The sequence below is a fragment of the Panulirus ornatus genome, chromosome 39 (genome assembly GCF_036320965.1).
Source record: "Panulirus ornatus isolate Po-2019 chromosome 39, ASM3632096v1, whole genome shotgun sequence".
Classification (NCBI taxonomy): Eukaryota; Metazoa; Arthropoda; class Malacostraca; order Decapoda; family Palinuridae; genus Panulirus; species Panulirus ornatus.
Window position 1 is genome coordinate 11,761,662 of NC_092262.1, and position 16,338 is coordinate 11,777,999.

General features: G+C 38.1%; 1 protein-coding gene across 3 annotated transcripts in view; it reads right to left on the minus strand.

The window, feature by feature from the left end:
• Nucleotides 1-15,547, minus strand: part of gish (casein kinase I gish) — a 133,276-nt gene extending 117,729 nt beyond the window's left edge. For 2 of the 3 annotated variants that reach the window (XM_071685099.1, XM_071685096.1), the window contains exons 1-2: nucleotides 14,959-15,542; nucleotides 4,293-4,333 (exon numbers count right to left, since the gene is read on the minus strand). In XM_071685099.1, coding sequence (XP_071541200.1) covers nucleotides 4,293-4,333; nucleotides 14,959-15,187 — 270 coding nt within the window. In that variant the 5' untranslated portion in view covers nucleotides 15,188-15,542. Of the gene's footprint in view, nucleotides 1-4,292; nucleotides 4,334-14,958 lie in introns of all 3 variants that reach the window. The other variant, XM_071685098.1, reaches the window with a different exon arrangement.
• Between the last annotated feature and the right edge of the window lie 791 nt (nucleotides 15,548-16,338).

Genomic DNA, 16,338 nt, shown 5'->3' on the forward strand with positions numbered 1-16,338 from the left:
GGGATTGAAGAATCCCCAAGACAAATGTCAATACATTTCTTTCAATATATCAAGGTGTGGTAGCTACGTAGGTCAGCAAGCCACAGCTTCTATGAGCTTGGTCGACCAATCCTGGAAGATCCCCAAATAGTACTCCACGGTCACTCTTAAGTAGTGACTATCCTAATAACTGCCATCTACTGGAAAAAGAAAAAAAAAATCTAAAAAGTAGTCAATGCATAATGGCTTTATACAAAAACAAGGATCTTCAGCCCAATTATTCATATCTACAGCTATCTTCTTGCTGAGTATAGATGTTTATATTGCCAGCAAACACTGTCTACCTAATGACTACCATATATATATATATATATATATATATATATATATATATATATATATATATATATATATTCATAAATTTTTCTTTATTATAAATCCTTTTAAGTTACTTTTAATAGCTAAATATTTTCACTTTTTCCCCTATCTGAAATGTTTTTTTTAGCAAGAGCATAAACAAGACTGGGTTCATAATTTTCTGATCAAATTACAAATGAGATTATAGATGATTCCACTCACCAACATACTCAGGATATATAAGAAAATGCTTGGCACAATATATCAAAAAAAAAATGCATTTACACTTGAATACATACAACACATCAGCATCTGATAATATACAAATCTTGTGGAGCATCTATTAACCCAACAAAACAACAAGTACTTTAGTATGCAGAACCAGTCCAATATATTTAGATTATAAAATCTAAACCCCGCTTGTAATGACTACTCTGGCACTTAAGAATGGCTCAACTATCATCCCAGAGCAACTTCTCTACTGACCCTCCCTCGGAGAGGTACTGGTTATGTTGTGGTGAATGTAGAGCACATCCCTTCCTCTATGAGAACTTTCTTCCCCAGATCATTTGCTTAACAGCTCATTCTCTAATGCCCATCACATCAGGGACAAAAGTGTACTGGGCAATGAAACTCTTCCCTTTCCCACAATCTCTCTTTGCTCTTGCTTTTACTCAGAATAATTTGTTGAGCTGATTTGACTTGGAGTTACCTTGGAGTAGTCTTCAGGGGCTTCCTATCCCCAGAGCCCAGGCTGCTGGGTTGGGTCGCTGGTAATCAAGTTGTTGGACACCACAGTTCACAAGCCCACTTAACCACCACAACTTGGTTGTTCCAGTATACATCTGGGCTGTAGCCTCCTCTCTGTTCAACTATTGTTTTGGCCACTTCTCTCAAAAGCTGTCTGCATGTGTTCCTACCACCTGGCAGCCACTTTCCACAATTTGTGTGTGAACACCAGCCACTCCAACACTGACCAATGTGATATCTCCTTCCACTCTTCCTAAAACCTTTCAACAAAGTCAACAAACACAAGAAGAGCCATGATTATTTTCTTCATTCTTTCTCTCTAATTTATTCATTTCACTGAAGATGGCCTTTGATTGGGGCCATCATTAGGTATGTCTTTGCAAATGCCATGCCAGGCATTTCTTCATCCAGTGAAAAAAAGTGTTTGAGGAACCACAATGCAACTTAACAGCCCAAGCAGTGGGACTAAAGATCCCCAAATACTTCAACAGGTATTCACTATTCCTGCATATGGCAAACTCTAAAACATTTTCTCAGAGTCTACAGATTTGAGCAACCAGATACATACTCTACTTATAAAGTATACCTTTCACTGGTTTTGGAGGTTCATCTACCACCTCAACTCAGTTAAGAACCAAGCTGCTCTGTCTGATAAATCAGGCTGTTTGAGACACTAGCCTGATGCTAGGCCTCTAAAACCTTGTCGATCACATACAGGTTGCAATCCAATGGGTTTCAGATCCCCCACAAGACGTCCATAATGTTGGTAGTACTACGAGTTACAGTTTTAGGTTCCCCAGGAGATGTCCATGATGTTTCTAATACTACAGCACTAGTTCCATAGCTTCAGGCTCCATAGGATATCCATGATGTTCATATTACTACAAAACAAGTTGCACAGTTTCAGGCACCACTGGATGCCTATAATGTCTGTAATACAACATGAGTTGCATAGTTTCAGGCCTAAAGCAAATATTTTAGTTGCAATATCTTAATATGACCTATGCCTCTGTCTCAGACCTAAAATGTCTATTCTTGTGGTAATATTTTACAATGACCTATGCCTATCATGTGTACAGAATATAATATTCATCAGTGTATATCGAGCACAAAAATCTTCAGCAAGTAAATCACATTTTCTCTCATAGAGTAAAGTCAATGTTTTCAGGGTCAATGATGGATGAGAGTGACCTTTACACATTAACTCAGCAATTTTGCCTGCCATGAAGAATGTAAAGAACCAGGAATTCCTGTCTTCCTTTTTTCTTTAAAGCCTTTATTCACAGGCAAAAGTCTTCAAGGAAGCCATGACTGTAACAAAGCATATAAAAGCCACTGAAAGCACTGAAACCACAGATTCTGAAATGCAAGCACAAGTAGTACCTCATAACTCACGCCTAAAAACACATGAGTGTAAGATTCCCAATCCACACTCAGCAAAGCTGTTCTATACTAGCATAATAAGCATGGAAAACTGTAAAATAACACCAAAAGGCAATGAGAAAAATCTTAAAAATCCAAAGTATGGTCCAAACCTTTCCAACATTTTGCCAGCAATCATTAAAAATCCTAAGGGTTGAAAGTAAGGTAAGGTTAGGTTAGTGTATGTATGACTCATGGTGAGGTGCCTGAGGATTGGCGGAATGCTTGCATAGTGCCATTGTACAAAGGCAAAGGGGATAAAAGTGAGTGCTCAAATTACAGAGGTATAAGTATGTTGAGTATCCCTGGTAAATTATATGGGGGGGTATTGATTGAGAGGGTGAAGGCATGTACAGAGCATCAGATTGGGGAAGAGCAGTGTGGTTTCAGAAGTGGTAGAGGATGTGTGGATCAGGTGTTTGCTTTGAAAAATGTGTGTGAGAAATACTTAAAAAAGCAAATGGATTTGTATGTAGCATTTATGGATCTGGAGAAGGCATATGATAAAGTTGATAGAGATGCTCTGTGGAAGGCATTAAAAATATATGGTGTGGGAGGCAAGTTGCTAAAAGCAGTGAAAAGTTTTTACTGAGGATGTAAGGCATGCATACGAGTAGGAAGAGAGGAAAGTGATTGATTCTCAGTGAATTAACAAACCCTACAGGTGAATGAACAGCTGGATCGACTGAGGACCAAATGTAGCAACCAGGATTCAAACCTAACTCTAAGTAGTTGATAATCAGGCCAAAAGGCCTTGGCCTCTAACAGACTGACTGAGAAGAGGAGCAATGTAACATCAGACAGTAAGGTAGAAGTCTTCCAAAACTATTATATGGTATATAGAGGTAAGATACTAAGTTTTTGAGATGTTAACTGAGTTACATCTGCCCAACCAGGAAATCCTATTATATATGTGCCAGACCAGTCAGGCTGTGGTCTATGTGGGCCTGAGGGATGTGGCTTCCAACAGCCTAGTTGACCAATGGCCCATTCCAGCAGCCTGGGCCCAGCCTGAGCTGTGTGGTGTGAAGATCCCCAAAGACATGAGACATCCACAAGGGAAAATGAGGAACAGAAAGAGTGCAAGCACAGTTCCTACTGTGGGACTAGACTTTTTACCACAGCAACACAGGAAATCACCAACTATATAAGTTTCCTAACCCCTAAAACAGTACTGGTGATCAATATATTTTAACTGTCACTTGTCAGCGGACTATTTTGAGTTTTCTCCTAATTCTAAACATACCTGCTGAAAAGTTACAAAGTTCATTTTAGATATCTATAAAAAATATCAGCTTCCTTGAGGGACTATCATTTAATAGTACTGCATCCTATGGACTACCTGTAAAATGTTCTGTGGATTATAATCCTATCTGCAAAATCAATTCACCTAATATTTCTCATACATTAACTTCAGCAACACGAAAATAGACCTTGCTGAATATCCAACCACTAGAATCGATGGCATCCACTTCAAAGCAAACACTACCACTGTTATGAAGCATTTCTTAATCATCAAAAATGCCATATGGAAAATAAAGGGCTGATATTGCTTAACATACGCAACTGATTAAAAAGGTTTCAACTGCTTCCAGTAAACCCATGCCCATTTTCCAGCACTAGAATCTCAAGCATTACTTCAATTTTTGCTCATAACTTTGCTGAATACACTAACTTTGTACAATTGCACTGAGTAGATTACCATACTATCACCATTCACAAAAACATTTATCAGACTGATATCTAAACATATTCAACATGAAAATCAAATAGTCAATACTTACCAATTTGATGGCAACATGCTCATTGTTGTACAAGTTCTTTCCTGAAATGAAAAAATGCATATATAAGTATAAATATACAAAATAAAAAAATTCTGTTAAAGAGTATAGCCATTTTAGGATAAAAAATCAAGCAGAATTCCATAGCTTCCTGCAACAGAGAAGATAGTAAAATATACTGGAGAAACTGAAGATTGTACGATTAAAAGAAAAGCTGATGTGCTATAACAATGCCATACACATTTAAGATTACTCTGCTATTTCAACATGGAGCCTGCAACAGACCATCAAATTCACATCCTGAAAAATGGTTTCCATAATGCCACAAATACCTTAAATGTATATTATGTATGCATAAGGTAACACTCAATAAATAATATTTTTCCTAACATCACAATGATTCTAATGTTTCACATGTTCACCCCAGAAAGTTTTCCCAGCCCAATAAACAAATCTTTCTTTCCTAAAACACTAGTGGAAAAAATTATTTTTCTCAAGCCATGGCAATTCTGAACCTTAATACATTCATCCTAAAACAAAGTTTTTCCCTACGTTATGTGTATCTTTACAAGTATACAGGTTCTACTGCTGCTGCTCTGATTAATCCAAATGTTTCTGGCCATGAAAAGCAAGCGTACGTACTCTCCACCACCTGAGTAATATGCTAAAATGTTGAATCAATTCTCTGACAAGTTCTTCAATTTCTCTATAAATGTGGTCTTACATGTTCTTAAGAATGTACTACTTGCAGGTAGAACACTTCCTGGCCCCACACTTACAATATTTTCTCCATTTGAGTCATATCATGGAGTCTTACACTTATGGTATGCCAATATGGAACAAAATCTGTAAGTGTAAAAAAACCATGCCTACCAAAATTTTCTAGGAAAAAACTGATGCTCTTTTTTTAGGTCACCCAAAGACCAATTTCTGACAGAATCATGGTTACCCAGGACCTCTTTCCAAAGGCTCCTGCAATCCAAGGCTGCACAACATTCAGCAGAAACTGTGAACTCCTTTAGAGTGACAAGTTCTCTGACAATATTGAACTCCAAATGAGTCAAACACATTTCATAGGTCTATCTTGTCCACAAAATTTCTATTTCCTGACACCAGCTGAGCACATTTGGGCCCCAAATATTTGACTGTTTCATCTTGTTGAAAGATGTGATGGTTGGTTATAAATAATTCAAACATTTTCCAACTCGCAAAGGTTATCTGCCTTGAAAAGTGGTGTTAGCACATTACAGTATTCTAGTCTGGAGTGCCCACATCCTTTGTTTTGTCTATACCCGAGGGTTCACATAATCCAGCCTACACTTCTTTGAAAATGCAGTGGTTGCTAGTCATGCTTCCTGAAAATCACCACACATTACACTCCCATATCTTTTACATCTTTTCTCATAATAAAATGGTTATCTGGATCCAGTATTTAGAATAATCTAATTTCTGCTCCCAAAACAAAGCAAGCAAAAATCATAACAAACCTTGGCATCTTATAGTTTCCAGTCTGGATTAAAAACAATTCACTACTTACCTTTGCTAGCACAGATATCCAAACTGCATGATGTGAACCTACACAAACTTCATTACATCATATGAGAAATGTACCGTACACAATCTAGGAACAAATAAGTCTGATGAGAACAAGCAAGCAAATAATGCCTAACTGAAAGTGGTGTCATGGGTTCTGCATGCTTTCAAGACAAGAAAAGCAATAACATTGATGACACTTTCCAAACCAAAATGCTGTTGAGTGCTCACATCATCATTCACAGCACACAAAACGTCAGAGTTAGAAAATGTGCAAAGATCATTCACTACCTGAGCTGACTTTCAAAATTCTAAATTACAGGGAGTGGTTCCCATCATCCCATTCTCCTGTTACAGCTATCCATTCTAGCGACAATACACATTCTGCGTACAATGTACTGTACTATAACACCACCAACACAACTATCAAAAGGCTTTTGCAAGATCTGTGAATGTCATATCAGCATCCAGTTTATTCTCCAGTGCCTCTGCAGTTTTACTGCAACTAAGAAAAGGCACAATGTTTCTGCCCTGAAATCATGTTCCCCTGGTTTACACAACCGCTTGATCGCATGTCAGTCAGATACGTCTGAGGACTCTCGACAATTCTAATGATGCGTGATATCAGTATACGTCTGAGGACTGGCGACAATTCTAACGATGCATGATGTCACGTGTTATTCACTGCAATATTTTTTTTGGAAGTGCTTTGCTCATTCCTTTGTGAAGTGGGGGCATATAAGTTAGTTTCAAATCTCCTGGGTTCATTCTGAAGACCATGAACTCTTTCAACAAGAAAATTCACACACTTGCTAATGGTATCTAGCATTTAATGTCTTTAAAAAACATGTATTCAAACAGCCTAGTCCATGAACAGACCATCTTCAAACCCTGTGGCATGGTGATATCACTAAAGAGTAACATGGGAGGACTGCTATCTAAGGAGTCATCATCTGATTCCTTATTCATTAAGGTCTTTTTGTTTGCATAAGTGAAATTACTATCTTATAACCTTTGCTCCTGTAAATATGAACATGTTTTTGTTTTATTTGTTTTCAAAATAATTCAGGAAATCTTCATCAGGCCAAGGTAAAAAAAAAAAAAATTCCTAAGGTATTACATCAGCGAGTATATTTACATGTACCCGTTCATGAAGAAAAACAACGACATTGAGGCCCCTGCAGCTGCTCCAAAAGACAAAGTAAACTTCCAATGTAAAGGCAAAATAAAAAATCTAAAGGAATTCATTATCAATTATCTTACAACTATCACCACATGATAATTCTATAATTTGCAGTATATTCACAAACCGCTGCAAAGGCAAGTACAATCTCTCTCCCTCTGAGCATTTTCTTTATCTTTTTCTGGGGATGCTACACAAAATGCCATATAGTAAATTAAACGATTTTCTGGAGACTAAAGCCTTTTTTTTAAGTTTCACAATTTTCTTATAACATGTAACCAATGCACAATCTCCAAATCAATCAAGCATTACTGGTTCAACAAAACCACACCAGTGTTACCTTACCTACCTCACATCAAAAGTTTACCATTATATAATCATTTTACCCCATAAAAAACTTTAGAAGATTCCACAATAGAGTGACAGTTCATCTTGGGGTATGGGGTTAGTAAATTCAATGGTTTGCAACTTTTAAACAAATCTAAATTAATCACTGCTGGCCCACTCAATTCATGACCACAGTCTTGATTGGACAAATCTTTTGGCTTTAAGCCTATCGACTGCCAAGACAATTATGATGTTCAACATCATTTTCCATGCATTAAAGATAATTCTGACACCAAACATGATCTCACTCCATGAGCAGCCCTTGACAAACTAAAAGGTTCAATTTAAAGCCCTTAAAAATTGTGGGGGTTTAGGGGTACAGGACCCCTAAAGATTTCATCATGTGGTCATCAGGTAAAACATAAGAATGCCATACCAATATTACAACGAATTGTAAGAACAGAAATTGTTTAGGACTTGCAAAAGAAGTTGATGGTGATTGCAATCATGGGAAACTCTGGAGAGTCATACCATCTAAGAGATTAATTTCAGTGCGTTGGTCCTTTCAGACTTTATGTAACCAAAAACACTGGTTTCTATCGTGTTGATATAGGGAAGGTTCATTGTAGAAATGCTCATTACACAACTGGAACAATGGCTCACCCCAAACAGAAAATCCGTGTCTCTAAAGAGGTCTTCAATCACTCTTTTAATACCAAACAGCTACAAATCCAGCTCACATCCTTCATTCACCATGAATGAACAATTACCCACTGAACAAAACAGACCATTCTAAGCACTACATATGACACACAACATTCACTTCCCACACCAATAACATCAACACAAGAGCAACACAAACTACATGCCCTCACAGCACTATGAGGTACACCTGGTTGGTCTTCTGTCCTCCCAAAGGCAAACACAATGAAGCTGAGAACATCACAAAAAATGCACTCTACACAATCACTGGCTGCCTGATAACAAACAACACTCAACAACTATAGCACAATTAAACAAAGATCCTCCCAATACAGTTCCACCTTAATATGCTCAGAGCTCAATTCTGAACAAAAACACTCGACACCTTCCACCCAAACCACTCAATAACAAATCAACAACCCCCATGCAGGCTTGACCAAAGAAAAACAACCTCTACCTCTGAATTCCGTAATCTCCTGTCAGAAATCCCCATCCTAACAAATGTAACAGACAAAACACATGCACTGAATAAACCTGATAAGCACTAAACAACTGACCACCTTACTCAGCCTTGAACTCTAATACGGTCGTCATAAACTCATGGAAAACCACCCTCTGCAAACACAAGTCACACACTCCTGCTAATGCCCTGATCATCAACCATCACTACAACACAACAAACACCATTTCAACATATCTCCAGACCCTTCAATGCCCACAAGGCAAATATCATGCAGAAGACAATGAACAAAACCATCCTGCACTCAATTTATGGACACACACACAAAATGAAAACATTTCATGACCTGTGGGCCTAACCAATGGATAAGGCTGGATGGATCCTTGTTCTCCATAAAACTGAACGGGAAGTGTCACTTCACTGGTAAAGATGAAGAGCATCAAGTCATCACAGACACAGGTGTTGGAGCCAACATCTGCTTTGGCAAGCTATGTTGCATGCTGTTGGTTTGGCTCAAAGCTGTGCCATTTTGAACGATGGGTCCAGAGTTTTTGCCATCTGGAATAGCTTCTGCTCTTTATAAACACTCAGCCAGCTCTTGAACTATTTCTTCAAAAAGGATACCAGCTTGTTTTGGTCTTTAGTGTTCGTATTAGCCACCTAACTACGAGGTTTATGAACAGAGAAGGTCCAGAGGAAGACAACATAGATGGTGCCAGAACCATATGAGCTGAGTTGAGGGGATATGCAGTAGGCTTTAAATATACCAACCTTATAGGAGAAAAGACTGAGGGGTGGCCTGATCAATGACATGGAGACTGAACATTCTTAGTGTAATCTGGGATACAGCAACCAGAAGACATATCATGAAAAAAGGAAGAAACTTGTTAAAAAGGATGAAAAGAAATACATTCATAGTATATGAGTGTTGGATCCAATAGGATGACAGAAAATGTTAATACAGACAGCATAAATAAATTCAAGAAGCTGTATGACATAAGGGAATGTTCAAGAGATGGGGCCTAAGAAGTGCAAAACTGCCTCCCATAACAGTACATATTAGTAATCATAAATAGTATTACAGAGAGGATCACACAATCTGCTGTCAAAACACTGTTGCCCTGGTTGACGTCATCTATTGCTTCAATGAATGGTTCTAGTAAACTATAAAGCTCACTAAGAAGGATTCATTAGCAGTGTGAGGAGAAACTTCCATATTCATTGATGTGTTACAATCACGGCAAGTAATTATGGTTACAAATCATTTCGCACTAGAATCAAGTACAAGCCAATATCACTTGGCTTTCGAGGACATATGGAATTTATGATCAAGATTCCTCAAAACTGGAATAGTCTACAAAATAATACAGTTCCTGAATATGTCCAATGTACCACCAGTTTAAGTAAACTGTGCAGGTAAATTATGTAGCAGAAGAAATGCACATCAATGCCCTAACACTCGTATCAGGATTCTGATAAAATGCACTGAAATTACATAATACTATGATAATTAATGTGGAATAAAGGGAACTCCAAGGTCATGTAAAATTAGAAAAAGTTGGCAAAACACTTGCACAAATTAACATAACCTTTAAGGACATCACCTAACACTCCTAAAGGAGATGAACTTTGCTTTATTTTCAATGCTATCTGAAAAATGTGATTGTTTTGGTCTTGTGTTTAAATTCATTTGCTGAAAGGTTCGACACTATGCATGTTTGCTTCAATACAAACTCATTCCAACAAATGCAACTTCTTCTGGGGAACATTCTTTCAATTGCTTGGAGGTTAGGGCAATAAGTGCATCTGCTTCCACATAACCTGTTCCAATACAACCACTTTAAGCCAACAATTTTCGGACAGCACTGACAATAAGGAAAAGTTCAGCTGTACTGGGAGAATTTGATGTCTTCAACAAAAGCACAAAAGATTGTTGTAAATCTCAGCTTCTAGGCTGTCTGTGATGTTTTCATAGGTTCTGTTCATTTCTACCTGTGTTCCACCAACATTTACACTGACCACAAATTTTTCCTAATCTTCAAAACCTTCCCATTATCATGTATCTAGCAGTACAATTCAGCTACTCACCAAATCTAGCCTTGGATTCCAAGCAATTTTGTTTTGCAATAACATTATTGATGGAGTTTAGAATACGGAATAAACAAGGATGAATTAAAGTTTAATTAATGTAACTGCTGGAGACACTGGTATATAAAAATCTAAGACCCTTACCCAACATTCTGATCAACCAAAACTTATAAAACCCTTATCCAACATTATGATCAGCCAAAACTGAGCTTAATGTTCAATATTCTAGTCAAAATACAACAGACACACCCATGAGAAAGAATGTCACCAACTGCCACTGAATGTCAACAGATGACAGCCTGAGCGACCACCTAACCTCACAAGCAGCCATTCCACACGGTTCCCAGCTGCTCACCACATAAATGTTGGCATGCAGTAATTGTACACATCTTGTACACTATGGAGCTTCATTTGGGGTTTTCATAGTACAAGCATCTAACTTCTACATTATACAGTCCTCCTTTCCCCCCATAATCATAACCCTCACCAATTTCAATTATGCACGGAAAATATGTTCCAAATACTTCACCATAACTTTTTCTATTACCTAAACAAAACCACAGATGAACTAAACCACTTGTATTCACAAATACTTCAATGTATAGTTAAACAGGTAATCTACCTATTACATTCACAACCAGTGGCTATGAAAAAAATTACAAATCATGCTTCATAAGTTTAAATAAATTATTGTTAGCTTCACCTTGGATATTGTCAATTTTGTCTTATAGTACAAATATTTAAAGAATGCATGTGTGGCAGAGCATGATTTGGCACATTATATGGGTCATCTGAAGATTCCTCCTTCTCTCAGAAGTGTTTTGGGGTATTTTACATTAGGTTTGTATCCTAATCTATACAAACCAGGCATAAAAAAAATGAGGACAAAGATATTCAGGAAATGCCCTTACACACCATCCTAAGACGTTTAAAAAGGTGACTGTGGGGACAGTTACGAGTATCGCAAAATATCTGGGGTTAACCTACCCACTGCTTATATGAAGGAATATCTTGAATCAGCCACTTCTGCCTCAAAACATAAAGTCATGTAGTATCATCCTACATATTGTTATAAGGCTTAGTACTAAAGCCTACTTTTTTTTTCTTTTAGAAACTGGTTAGTCTATGTGATGTTACACAGGCCTATAGATCTACATACCTCAATTTCCAGAAGAAACCATGAAGCTGTGACACTTAAAAGGTATCAAATATCAGTTGTGAAATCCCATTGATTTCTCAGTTTATGAACACAATTGAGTTGATTGATTACTCATGATGAAAGTGGTACCAATGGCATTCTATTCTCTACAGAGATGACACATAATACATTTGTTCACCTCTAGCTCCTATAAATTCCCTCAAAGTAAGTCCCAAAAAGTATGCAGTACTTTGAAACAGGAAATTTGTAAGGCAAATTAAATCCATATCAACTGTACTGAACATAAGGTGTGCAGTAAAATCTTTGTCAAAATTCAAGTACTTCCTAAAGACCACGTATGCCTGATAGTATTCTTGACATACCTCATATGCCCGGAAGCAAAGAAGATAGATCAAAGGGTACACAGCACATCAATAATGTTTTGCAAAGGATGATCTGTACATCATATGAATCATGAAATTATATTCCAGTTAGGGTACACAGCAAATCAACAATGTTTCGTGAGGTTGATTTGTACATCATATTAATCGTAAAATTATATTCCAGTTATGACTTGTACATCTTAATCATAAAATTATATTCCAGATAATCATAGTAACAAAATCAAGATATTTTGGTAGTTTACAAAAATGAACAAGTGTCATAAATAACACATTTTCATGAGAGTGGCCACAAAGGAATTCTTACATTCCACAGAGGGTAGGAATTTCGTGTGGCACCTCCAATAATAATAAATGTAATATCAATCTCCACCCTTTCACAGAACTGAGGTTCTTAAAGGTTCTGTTGCTCATGGGGTGAGTTCAGTTGTCTATGGTGTATGGATACAGGAATCAATTACTCCATATTCCACACAGGGTCAGATTCTGATATTTCTACAGTCATCTGAACTCTATAGAGCTCACCTCGTGAATTAAAAGGACCCTACCTCAACCATACTTCTAATGAGGCAAGTTACACAAACACAAACCACCACTAAAAGTATTTAGGCAAATCCATCTTTGGTATCACTATCAACAACTCTGATTTCAGTTCCCATCAGCAACATCAACAACCTTCAGGATCAGACTATGTCCAATGACATCACTGTTAACCACACCAGGACTGTGATGATGCACATCAACCTGGGCATACATAAAATCCTGTCCCCTAACATAAAACTCAGCCCTGACATCCTCTGAGTGGGAAGAGACTTCAAACTTCTTGGTATCACAGTGCATATTAGTTTCTATTGGAAAAGTCATATCATCACAATCATCAACTCTTCCTCATACTGTCAGTACCTTTTCTGCCAACTGAAATCACCATGTATTCCATCAATTGAGCTCAGGAATGTCTATACCATATTCACTCTGCCTAAACTTATGCCTCCCCAGCCTGGTCCTCTTCACTAAAAGCTAAACAGAACAACCAGTTATAACGAGTTCAGAAAAGGGCATGCAGAGTCATCGTAGGGCCTTCTTATGCCACCTACCAAAAGGCCCTCGTCTCACTGAAACTGTCCACCATCTTAACAAACACCAGAAGCTCAAACAGCAGTTTGACAATAAACTGCTGACACACGCCCATTACAAAGACCACCCCCCTCACAAGCCCCCTAGCATGGACCACTGGTCATCACCACAGCTGACATGTTCCAATGAGAGCTGGTACAGTCCTATACCTATATCTGAAGTTCATAAACAACAAATACATGAACATGTGCATAGCTATGCAAGTGAGCAGCTCAGTTTCCTGTTAGGTTATGTACTTTATCAACTAAAGTATCATTGTAAATATTCAGCACTTAATGTTCAATCAGGCTCATTCTGTATGATATATACCATTTGTTCTGTAAGCATCCCTGTATATCTACCACCCTGGTCATCTAAATGTACCTCTCCCATATGCTTATCCAAAGATGGAAATATCCAGCTCATCCTAATCGTAAGCCTTTGTATGCTTACTGACCAGTGACGATCAAGACCTCACAGATCTATATCATCTCAACAGCATTTTCAGCCTAATGGCTCTACACACTGAAAAACGGTTATCTTTATTTATTCATATAATCATTTATAAGTGAAAACTAACATCCACCACCATATACAACTGAGTTTAAACTTGCAGGAATAATTCTATCAACTTGTAGAGCTCAAAATCCCAGAACAAGCATGCACACTTTCTTTTACAATACCAATATTTTTATTTTGAAGATCTGAGTGTCCCTCACCTGCACAGTGTAAGAACAAACACTATGGAAACGACAGTAGGAAAAAAATGTCTAAACTCAACAGAACTTATCACAACCTCACCACACTTCCCTAGCTGTCTAGTTATGCCTAACAAAATATGAAATAGTACGATTCTTACAGTCAAGCTCTGCAATCCACTGTCAAGCAATGTTTACAACTCTGTAAACACAGTTCCTATCATCATCTTGCACCTGGAAACATAATTAACATTCTATATGCGCTCTGCAACCCACTGTCGAGCAATGTTTACAACCCCATAAACACAGTTCCTATCATCATCTTGCACCTGGAAACATCATTAACATTCTATCGAGAGAAATCTCAGGATCCTAAGTGAGGTTTCCACGGGTTCAAACAAATCTTGACAAGCGCTTCACCTACTTCAACACTAAATAACTTCCCATTTTCTCCATCTTCAATACTCCTTACGTATGGCAATGTAATCTTTAAGCCACTTCTATAACTATCATTCTATGCTCAAATTACAATACACCCAGTGCTTACCATTAACTCAATGCACAAACAGAACAGTGCCACATGGCTTAAGAATTACTTTATAAATGAACATTTTATCACCAATTCAAACTTAATAATGTGAAAATTCACGATTTATCTGCTGACAACATAAACAAGAGAAAACCACGTCAAAAAAATGTCCATGCCTTATTTTCCCCAATAAACAGACCCCTGAGCTACATTACATGCTCAAGCCTGAAGAATTTCTCGTAGAAACAAAAACAAAAAAGGCGAAAATTATAAAAAAAAAGAGAGATAACTGAAGTAAATGTCCTGCTCGACCACAATCGTACACGATAATGATTTAATGGTGGCGCTCCAGCATCATATTCCTCAGGCAACACCATATATCATCTTCCATGTTCCTGGTGTCATTTATCATTATAGGGATATAATAATGATGATCTGGTGGCAGGACGACACCAGTTTGACAACATTGCCAACCCCACTGCCACCACTTTCCTTACCTAATCTGAGCTCGCCGAAGTTGCCACAGCCGATCTTCTTGCCGACTCTGAAGTTGGGTCCGACGAAGAGTTCAAGGGAGTTGGAGGAGGAGGATGTCCTGGATCCTGGCTGCACGGAGGTGCCCGTCCTGATGGCGGTGCTGGCTCGGGACACCCGTCTGGAGGCCGGGTCTTGATCCTCCTTGTTGCCCCCGCCGCCGCCACGCTCTCGCCTATCCGCTTTCTGCATCCTGCCCTCCTTGCCCCACCTCAGCCTCGCTCAGCCCACCTCCGGGAGCGGAAAAGCTCCACTTTAACCACCATGTAACTCCCCTCTCCGCCAACCAGCCAGCGAGCCCGCCGCCGCTGGTAGCCTTACCAACCCGCTCAATCTCCCACCACCATTCACTTCATCTTATCTTTCTCCATCTTATCCCAGTGATAGCCATAGCATTTTCATGTTTAGGAGTATTAGAACGCACAGACTGCACTACGATACACTTCCCGTTCGCTCACAACACTGTCAAGGGCGGTAATCGGAATTTGTTTTCAACGGACCAAGTAGGTTTAGCAGTGACACCTCGAGCTGAGAGCTCTGGCAAATCTTTTTAACGCGGATCGATACACTCGATCTGATATGAAAACCAAATTAACATCTAAAACAGCATCAAACTATATTTTTAAAAATTTGGTCATCCAATCAAATTGCTCTCCTAATTAATTAATATCTATAAGATATATATCTGAGGCATAAAAGTCTCCAGATGATTTTTAAATTTTGAGATACACTTCGGTCATTATGGGTCTCTGTAACCTGTGACCACCTGATTCACCCAAAATAAAAGTAAATAATTGATATTATGATACGAATATTGCATTTTCTACCATATTTTACACAACCACTTAGATTTTTTAATTGAAAAGCATAAATAAAGCCATATATACTTGCTTTATTTCATTTTGTTTATTGTGGCGAACTATGTCTTCGCGCGGAGGATATCGTGCCTCGGTGTCTATGGTTGCCAGACGTTCCTATCTTGTTTTCTCATAAAAATAATGCCGGTATTAGGAGTCTTTAGGGTGGAGCAATGATATACTTTCCGGTAAAAAATATATGTTATACCCTCATATTTGCATCTCCTCGAAATTTTTAAGCCATGGGTGACTAAACGACTGGTTAACGTCGAATAATAATAAGTAACAAAAGTCCAATCGAGAGCATATGCCATCTGAATAAACCCAGCGTTGACCACCAACGTTTTAATGGAATGCAAATATGATGATATATTTATCATAATTTACCTCCTAGCTAAATAATCTGGCCATCACAACGTAAAATAAGAGGCAACCATTATTTTCCCACCTCTCACGTTCATTTCAACATACCTTTGAATGCGAGTA